Below are 10,541 nucleotides of genomic sequence, written 5' to 3'. Positions count from 1 at the left end.
TACCAGGTTGGACCCCATCCCAACAAACACACAACGTTGCCTCAACGTAGCGACCTTCCTACAACGTTGCACCAACCTTGCAAAAAGGTTGAGGATTCAGCGTTGTTGCTGAAGGTTGTTACAACGATGTCATAATGTTGCCATTTAAACATCACATGAGAGCGCTGCTTTAAGTGGTGTGGGCGACCGCTGTACAACATTGTAATTACTCGTCATCACTGAACCAGTTTAAATTTTAACAGACCGTTGGTCGTTTCATTCATCAACGACCGAGGAGACGTGAGTATTGCTAAATCTTAAGATATGTGAATATTACAACAAACCAACACTTTCCGTTTCAATGAGGCAAAAATCTGTTCCAACATTACATTGAAATAATAAGACACACACATATATATGAATACGAGCGAGTATCATGAGTTAACATTTTCAGCACTCCGTGCACGGACAGCGACAACATTAAAACCGTTGTTAAATCTCTGGATAAAACATTTCATGATACTTTACCTACTCCTTGTCTTTATAGTCGAAAGGATAATGTCTTTTAAAGTTCCGTTTTTTTTCCATATTCATCGTGATCAGTCAGTTACGAGTACTTCAAGTAGGTCACACGATCACAGCTGACCCACCGTTTACAAAACGAGCAGACTTAACGTAAATATACAAAACTCCACCTTGCGTCCGTTAAAGAGACAGGTCACTCAAAAATGAAAATGTTCTCACGAATTATGTACCCTTCAAGTGATTCCAAACCTTTATGTTTCTTTATTCTGTTGAACACTAAAGACAGTCTTTGAAAGAAAAAATCTGAAAACTGTAACCTGCTTCCATAGTACAAAAAGTACCATGGAAGTCAATAGTTACAGTTTTACAGTTTTATTCAATAAATCTTTTTCGTTTAACAGAAAAAAAGCCAAGTAAGTTTGTAATAAGTAAAGGATGAGGCTAAATAGTGACAGAATTGTCAGTTTAATTAACATCAGTATATAAAAGTAAAAAAAAGTAAAATCTTAAATTATATAAGTTGATGTTAAAATGCTAATATTAAAATTAATTAAAAGATCTGCTAGTCTAAATTGCCCTTTTGATTTAAATGTTTGAATTTAAAATACACTTTTTTCAGGCTATTTTTAATTTTTTTAAATCTAAAAAAGTAATGTGTGTCTAGTAAAATTACATGATTTTTTGTTTGTTTGTTTGTTTAAGAATGGAAAACAAAAGACGAGTTGCTAGGAGGGAATATATAAGACACTGGAGAAAAGCCAACAATATTCTTTCAAGTAGTCAACAAAAATCACAAACTTATGTAAATGATGAATACATTAGTTCTAAACCTCAAAACTATGTACAGCAGTATTCATCAATATCAATTTCAGAGTGCAGCACAGTTTCTTTTTCAAGAGAGAGTGAAAATGTATCCTTAAACGAAGAGGACACGCTCAGGACAGATGAAAGGACTGATTTCTCTTCTGATCATGACATGTATTTGTCACTTTCCGAAGAAGATGTTGAAACAAATACTTTGACAGATGACCTCATTGCATGGACCAACAAACACCATATTCGGCAGTGTGCTATGGACGACCTCCTAAAAGTATTACGTTCACAGGGGCATCACACATTGCCCATGACAGCACGCACACTTTTGAAGACAGAGCGAGCAGTTGATGTTCAGATTAAATCTGGAATGCAGTACATACATCTGTCATTGGCTGAACAAATTAAGAAAGCATTAAAAAGATATCCTTCTGAGATTACTTCCACAATACATGTTCTTGAGATTTCATTCAACGTTGATGGACTTCCACTTTTTAAAAGTACATCATTATCACTATGGCCTGTGTTGTGCTGTATCCATCTTGAACCAGTGACTGTATTTCCTGTAACACTGACGTTGGGACCCCAAAGACCTCTAGATCTTAAATTTCTGGAAGATGCTGTAACAGAACTCAAACAATTGTTTGAAAGTAGTCTAACTTTTGATGGAAATCTCATTCAAGTTAAGCTGAGATGTATTGTATGTGATGCACCAGCTAAAGCAATGGTAAAAAGCATCAAGCAATTTTCTGCTTATTATGGTTGTGATAGATGTGAGCAAAAGGGATTCTGGGAAAAAAGGATGACATATCAAGAAGTTGATGCTTTTGAATTAAGAACAGATTGTTCATTTCGAGTTCAAAAACAACCAGAACACCATAATGGAACAACACCATTTGCTGAGTTACCTATTGATATGATTGGCCAGTTTCCAATTGATTATATGCACCAGGCATGTCTTGGTGTTATGAAAAAATTGTTAACAATTTGGTCAAGAGGAGAAAAAGGACGGAGCATACAGACAAAGATGTCTGCTGGTCAAGTAGAGGTGGTGAGTGCAAGACTTATCAATCTACAAAAATGCATTCCTTCATGCTTTGCTCGAAAACCACGAAGTTTGAGACACCTGGAAAGGTGGAAAGCAACAGAGCTTAGACAGTTCCTAGTTTACACTGGAAAGTTGGTTTTATCAGGGATTCTGCGGCAAGACCTTTATGAACACTTCCTGACATTTAGTGTTGCTATTTCCATCTTACTCTGCCCCTCCTTGGTCAGTCAACATGTTTCATATGCACACAAATTGCTACAGTACTTTGTAGCTAGGGGCAGAGAGCTGTATGGATCATCATTCTTGGTGTACAATGTGCATTCAATGCTTCACCTTGCATCTGATGCAAAGACTTATGGTTGTCTGGATGAATGCAGTGCTTTTCCGTTTGAGAATCACATGCAGAAGTTGAAGAGAATGGTGCGCTCAGGAAAGAGCCCTCTTGTGCAAATTGTGAAAAGGATCAAAGAAGTCCAAGATGATACAACCTTACAAAGTGTTCAAAGAGGCAATGTCATTTCTTTTAGACAACCAGACAACTGCATTATTTTGGAAGATGGCAAATGTTGTGAGGTCATTGATAAAAATAAGGATGAATACCTGTGTAGAATTTTTCTCCATCCATCTCCCCTGTTTACGGTGCCCTGTGAATCATCAATAATTGGAGCATATTTTTGCCAAAAGAACACTCTTCAACAAATGATCCCAAAAGAAAAAGTCAGTCAGAGTAAAAGAGCAATAAAGATTGACCAGGAGCAAAGGGTGGTCTACCTGACTCTCCTTCACAAACATGGCTAATCAGTTCTCCTTTATAATCATGACTAAAGAGCTCTCCTTCACAATCATGACTACACATCATCAGCAAATTCTCCTATTGATAATTTGTGGATTTTAATTATGTGTAAGTTGCATTAAACTCTATTGTTTAACCACTTACTGTTGTTTTCAAATGACTCAAGTAACTTGTCTTTCAGAATGTTTTCAGTTGTTGAATTTACCTCAGACCACAGTGTTGCTGTAATTCCAGATGTATGGAAAGAAGAATTAGATGAGGTAAGGAGTATACTACTCTACTATACCACCGTATTAAATGCAATTATGTTAACTAAAACGCAGTATGTCCATAATGTGGAAAATATGTTTATAATTGTAAACACACGTCATGCACATCTTGTATTTAGAGAAAAGTAAATACCAAAAAGAGTGCTAATTAACTTCTAATTTAAGTACCAAAATAGATAAACAGCAGGTGTGATGTTTGCAGTGGTCTGTAAATATAAGGTACTTTGTATTGCATGTTGGTAGCTGTATTAATATTTATATTAATACTTTCCCAGGACATCTATTGTTATTGGCCACCCAACAATGCACAATCTCTTGTGAGAAAAAGGTCCTTACCTGATAAAATCAGATGGATCAGATTGCAAGTCCATAGAGTTTTCAAATCATCAGGTATGTCAATAAATTGTATTGTCTGTTTTATATTAATGAGGATCGGAGATAAAGGCAGTAACACTAATAGCTGAAATTTGAATTCTTATCCATTTTCAGTAATTATCAATCATTTTTACAATGATCATTTTACTCAGTATTTTTTTTTCTTCATAATGCTTTATAAATATTTTACCTTTTGTTCCCAATAATGTTTTTTTTTTCTTTAGTTGACTACATTACAGCACAAAAGCTCATGATTAAAGCTCAAAATACGTCATGCCCTGAACTTTCTGATGCTTCCATCTCTGGAAAAAAGCAAACCAGGCTAAAGAGACCACCTTTACGGCTTTTAGAGTCAGATAGTGACATCACCGATATAGAAGACAGTACGTATATGAATTTATTTTTCATTTTTCCAGGTAAAAAAATAATTAAATTACACATAATTACATTGAATAAAATTGATGTTTAGGTGATATCAACAATATACCACAAGCAAAAAAACCAACACTGCCATCCCCCCCAAAAAGAATAGAAAAAAGAAGAAACTTAATAAAAAGTACAGGTAAAAGTCAATGATTTATAAAGCTGTAGATGTTTATTATGTTATAATCTGTGATATGGTGTGTGTAATGTTCATACCACTATTCTACACAAACATTCTGGCCATTTGTCTATGACAGTGTTATCATTAACAATGTGATTCTGTACATTATTTTCAGAATCTGAGCCTTCATGGACATGTGAGGGACGTGACAGATTTCCAAGAGCTGGATTTTATAGTAAGGATAATAGATTAAATAACAAGTTATTATAGATAAGCAAATTTAGACAAGCAAATTGACACTATATAAGTATATATTCTAAGTAATTGCAAGGTCATTGTGTCATTAATCCAGAATTGCCAGAGGAGGCCAGAGTTGCTAGATCAGCTTCGTATACAGATAGTACCTGTTCAATGATGCCACAACATTTAGGCAATGATTTAATGTTTCTTTATTTTATTATTTATTTTTTAATATGTTTTTTATTTCTACAAGCTGAAAGCCATCTAATAACTGATGTTAATAAAACAATGTTTTTAATAATATTTTTTAGATTTCTGCAGCACACCAAATATGGATGTTCAGTGTGAAGGACATAGGGTTAAGACAAATACTTTTAAAGGAGATTAGTACCTTGTTTTTCACATGTACAGTATTGTATATCTCTAAAAATGTTACTTGTAAATAATATAGGAGCAATAATGAAATCACAACCTGGGACTACCAGCATGGATGCTGAAAGCCAAATTGCAGAGACACTTAAACATGCTCCAGGTCTTGTTAGAAGAAAAGCTAACGTAAGAATTTTGTCAATGTATTATAAGTGATTTTTCAAAAACATTTGTGTGTTTATTAATTTAGGGAATTTAATGATGTATAATTTTGTATGTTTTGATTGTATTTTTCTCAGTATTAAAGTACAAATCAATCTTTGTAATAAACAGTAAATTTATCCCTGCTAAAAAAACAAGTGGGACATTTTTTTAATTACTTTATTATTTTGGACCCATGCTATTACAATTACACTAAGTTTAACATTCCATTTTACAGCGAGCAACGCCACAACTTCAAGACGGTTCAATGGACCTCTTCTCATAATTTTAAGTAAGTATTCAGAAATTGACTAACTTTTTTTTAACTAAAACCTGCTTTACCTGTATCCCTATATATTCAATTAATTATAATAATTTTTTGTATATGATATTTATTATTAAAGCAATAAAATATAGACTTACATAATTAATGACTAAATGTCTGAAGCTTCAATATAAACTTGCTAGTCAGTAGTCATTTTCTGTGTAGTCCCGTTGTGTCAAGCTCTGATCTGTCCTTTCTTGTTCACTGCCTTTTTGACCTGTGGCTGCTGGGGATCCATCTCTGAAACTGGATTCTCTGTTGGATTTGTTTCTTTCTCTGACTGCTTTCTCCATTCCAACAACTACGCCTGGTATTCAACTGCACTCCCCAGCCTGCTGTATTCTCCAGGCCAGAGCTTCAATGTAGTATCTGCATTTTAATATATTTACATTTAATTAATTTATTAATTTATTTTAAAAAATGTATATATATTTTAATGCTATCTTTTTTAGTTCTCTTGTTTGTTTACCTTCTCAATTAACATTTTAATTTAGCCTACCCTTTGAATTTAATTAAATATTTAATTATTTAATATAATCTAAACTTTATTTTATACTGTTTGTTTATAATTCGATGTGTACTGTATGTATCAAATGTTGCAAATATATAATAAAAAAGTTTGATTTTATTCATTTGTGTGACATTTTTCACTTCAAAGTTTACACATGCAGTTGTTAAATTAACTAGGAAAAATAATTGAACAATATTTCATATTGAGCAATACTGGAAAATAATTGCTGCTTAATCCTGTATTCTAGGCAGTATTGATAAACTGCCACAAAAAATATTAATACAAGTAGTAATAACGCCGCCTCGCGGTTGCTGAATGTCGCACGACAACGTTGCTACAGCCTTCTCACGTCTTACATTTCTACGTTGTGACAATGTAGCGAACACGTAAGCGGCAACGTTGCCTTTAAAAAAATACAACGTTGTGCAGACATCGCTACAACGTAAATGTGTTTGTTGGGATTTTGCCTTCAGAACTACCTTAATCCTACCTGGCAGAGATTCAAAAAGGCACTGGAAATATTCCATAGAGATTTTGCTCCATATTGTCATGATAGCATCACACAGTTGCTGCAGATTTGTCGGCTGCACATCCATGATGCCAATCTCCCGTTCCACCACATCCTAAAAGTGCTCTATTGGATTGAGCTCTGCTGACTGTGGAGGCCATTTGAGTACAGTGAACTCATCGTCATGTTCAAGAAACCAGTCTGAGATGATTGAGCTTTATGACATGGTGTGTTATCCTGCTGGAAGTAGCCATCAGAAGATGGAGACACTGTGCTCATAAAGGGATGGACATGGTCAGCAATACTCAGGTAGGCTGTGGCGTTGACACCATGCTCAATTAGTACTGAGCCCAAAGAAAATCTCCCCCACAACATTACACCACCACTACCAGCCTGAGCCGCTGATACAAGGCATGTATATTCTTTTTTTATTGTGTAATTTTTAAGTTTTAATGCAAAACATACAGTATATATTTTTAATAAAATAATTGAATGTCTTATCATACAGACTGCAGGGTTCATGCTTTATTTTTTTGAATCACTGAACTATCTTTGTACTCATGATTAATAGTTTGAATTAGTTTTGCTTTAAAGAGGTTTTTGTACATTTTTATTGTGGTACCCCTTAGCAATTGTAGTGCATATAAATGAAATAAAAATCAGAATCATTTACTTAAATATGTATTCTCTGTAACAATTTAATTTCAGTTGATCAGAATTGTACAAAGTATATATATATATATATAAATCTTTGAAGGAACAAAACATTAAAAAATAAAGTTTAGTTTCTCATTTATGACATGACTTTTAAAAATGATTTAAAAAATAATTTAATAATACAATCGATGCAGTTATACTTTTTTGAGTACATTAAATATTTTTTTAGATAAAATTATAAAAATTGAGATAAAATATAATTATGGTTTCAGAATATTTTATTTGACCTAATATTTATTTTAACAAAATGATGCAACTTTTAATTCATTATAATAAACCTGCCATGAATCAATAATAGTTTTACAAAAAAAGGAGCCACAAATATAACACACACACACACACACAATATATATATATATATATATAAAGAAATCAGACCTGTCATACATTTGATCAAATGTTTCATGTGACGCTAGTCAATTGCAAATATAATTTCATGTAAATAATGACATACATGATGACAAAAACATTCATTCAAACAAATCAATTTAATGCAAACAAAAAGTTGTGTTGTTTAATACACAACATTAACTATGCAGCAGCACGTTTCTGCAGTAATTCCCTTATGAATATTCATTGCTTAATTAAAATACATAAACCTCATATTAAGCAACAAAGACAGCAACAAATGCAGCTCAGTGACATTAATGTGTCATTAATGAACCATAATAAAGGCACATTAACACTGAAAACAGTGCAGCTCAGGGCTTTTATTTTGAAAAATGTAGTAAGAAACATAGAAGTCACCTAGTCAGTAACTCTTTTGACAGATTTGAAAACTGAACAAAACAGACACAGTTACAGTAAAGCACAGAATAAATATTCATATTAAATCCATCATTTCTTGATTCTATCTGGCGTTTTAATGCACTCTATCTGCACTTTTTAAAATAAATAATGGCATACATGATGACAACTTTATTCGAACAAATTAATTTAATGCGAACATAAAACGTACTGCATCGTGTTGTTTAATACACAAATACTTGCATATTAATTATGTTACAGCACATATTTCTGTGATGAATATTCAGTGGTTCATTTACATACATTAACATATTAAGTAGCAAAGACAGCAACAAATCCAGCTCAATGGCATTAATGAACCATAATAAAGGCAAGTTAATACTGAAGAACAGTGTTCAGTGCAGCTCAGGGCTTTTATTTTGAAAAGAAAATTAGCTATAAATATAAGTCACCTTTTCAGTAACTCTTCTGACAGATTTGCAAACAGATTTTCACCTTTTTACAGCATAAATTATCAAAATTATATGTTGTTATGACAGAAATGACACCATAAAGGATATTTACTGATATTTTCCAAATAATGCATCATGTCTGATTTTCTTTCTGCGCTTCATATTAAATATGTTCATTATTAATGCTAATAATAACATAGAAAACCTTATTATAACTTCATTTATTGTTATACATCATGCTGTAAATTCATTTTGCCATTAACCTTTTCACAGCATAAATTATCAACATTGAAAAAATCTAATTTTACGTGTCAATGAAAATAAATAACACTATAAAGGTCTTTCCTGATGTTTGCATCCTGTTTTGATAAGCTTTAGCTTTTGTTTCTGTAATAAATATTAAATAAAAAAAAGTTAATTTACATACATTAACATTAAGTAGGAAAAACAGCAACAAATCCAGCTCAATGGGATTAATGAACCATAATAAAGGCACGGTGATACTGAAGAACAGTGTTCAGTGCAGCTCAGGGCTTTTATTTTGAACAAAAAATTAGCTATAAATATAAAAGTCACCTTTTCAGTAACTCTTCTGACAGATTTGCAAACTGACTATCAGTTACAGTAAGGCACAGAATAAATATTCATAATAAATCCATAATTTCTTGACTCTTTCTGACGTTTTAAGGCACTTTATCAGCATTTATAAAGTAGTTTTACAATCATTAGTCCAACAGTACAGTATCCAGATGCAGTTTCACAGGTCAGAAATGAGATTTATGACAATAACATGTCTAATTTTGTGTTGCAGTGACAAAAAATAACACTAAAAAAATGACAATACAGAAAAAACAGTGATTTATGATCTAAAAAAAAAGCTGATCGTTTAACTTTTGTTGAATATTTTGCTGTTTAATCATCTTAATTATGTATTTTTATTATTAACTATGAAATACTATTATTAAATTTAATGCTATTTAAGTAGAAAACATTATTGAATTAATTTTTATTGCATGACTAAATGCAGTAGATTTCAATGTCTTAATACAGCATAAATAATCAGCATTGTCATGTGGAAATCAAAACAAATAACACTAGAAAGGTTTTTCCAGATATTTGCAGAATGATGCATCAAGTTTGATGAGTTTAGCTTTCACTTCAGTAAGAAATATTAAATACTATAATTACCATGATTAATTCAAGATAATATAACTGCTTATTATATCATTTATGTATTATGAATGCTTGTGTTAAATGTAAATACAAACAATGCATGTTGCAATGAAGAAAACGACACTATAAAGGTTATTTTTTGCCACATATTTTGTAAATGATGCATCATGTTTGATGAGCTTGGTACAAAACTAATTATTTTATTGACTTTTATGCATTAATTTAACTCCTTATGTGAATATGATTCAGATTTTCACCCTTTCACAGCAGAATAAAGAGTATAATTTTATGTTGCCATAAAAAAACGACACTACAAATGTTTTTCCTGGTATTTTCTACATGATGCATCATGTTCAATGAGCTTTAGCTTTCATTTCTGTAATGAACTTTAAATACTATTATTATCATAATTAATTCAAGATATTAAAAATGCTTATTACACTATTTATGTATTGTGCATGCTAATGGTAATGCATTAATTAATGTAAATACAAATGATGCATGTTGCAATGACAAAACAAAACTATTAAGGATTTCCCCCCATAGTTTGTAAAGGATGCAACATGTTTGGTGAGTCTGATACTAATTAATCAATATATTTTCATGTATCCTGCTGTTTGTTGTTTTAACCTTATATGCAAATATGATTCCGATTTTCATCCTTTCACAGCAAAATAAAAAGTATAATTTAATGTTGCAATGAAAAACATGACACTATAAAGGGTTCTTCTGATATTTTCCAAATGATGCATCATGTTCGCTGAGCTTTAGCTTCCATTTCTGTAATACATTTTAAATACTATTAATATTAATAATGCTACATACATAGAAAACATATTATTATTTCATTTATTTTTGATGCATGCTACTGTTAATGGATTATTTTGCCATTTATGTTTTTACAGCATGAATAATCAAAATTTAAAAGTCAAATTTGAAGTTGCAATGAAAA

General features: G+C 31.8%; 4 protein-coding genes across 4 annotated transcripts in view; 3 read left to right on the top strand and 1 right to left on the bottom strand.

The window, feature by feature from the left end:
* The window catches only part of smpd5 (sphingomyelin phosphodiesterase 5), a 706,732-nt gene that overhangs the window by 53,490 nt on the left and 642,701 nt on the right, over positions 1 to 10,541 (bottom strand). The window lies entirely within an intron of this gene.
* The window catches only part of LOC103908992 (serine/threonine-protein kinase pim-2-like), a 202,995-nt gene that overhangs the window by 65,107 nt on the left and 127,347 nt on the right, over positions 1 to 10,541 (top strand). The window lies entirely within an intron of this gene.
* Positions 59 to 6,109, top strand: LOC137487859 (uncharacterized). The gene is made up of 10 exons (XM_087288261.1): positions 59 to 279; positions 1,207 to 3,266; positions 3,340 to 3,418; positions 3,703 to 3,817; positions 4,027 to 4,185; positions 4,272 to 4,364; positions 4,522 to 4,581; positions 5,038 to 5,141; positions 5,395 to 5,448; positions 5,813 to 6,109. The coding sequence occupies exons 3-9, from the start codon at positions 3,341 to 3,343 to the stop codon at positions 5,440 to 5,442; spliced, it is 657 nt and encodes a 218-aa protein (XP_087144387.1). The 5' UTR covers positions 59 to 279; positions 1,207 to 3,266; position 3,340; the 3' UTR covers positions 5,443 to 5,448; positions 5,813 to 6,109.
* On the top strand, positions 795 to 3,163 carry LOC147833526 (uncharacterized). The gene has a single exon (XM_087288099.1). The coding sequence runs from the start codon at positions 1,178 to 1,180 to the stop codon at positions 3,161 to 3,163; it is 1,986 nt and encodes a 661-aa protein (XP_087144225.1). The 5' UTR covers positions 795 to 1,177.

This window comes from Danio rerio, chromosome 16 (assembly GCF_052040795.2).
Source record: "Danio rerio strain M-AB ecotype USA chromosome 16, GRCz13ab, whole genome shotgun sequence".
Lineage (NCBI taxonomy): Eukaryota > Metazoa > Chordata > Actinopteri > Cypriniformes > Danionidae > Danio > Danio rerio.
The sequence above is the reverse complement of the archived record's forward strand: the minus strand, read 5'-3'. Positions and strand labels throughout refer to the sequence as shown.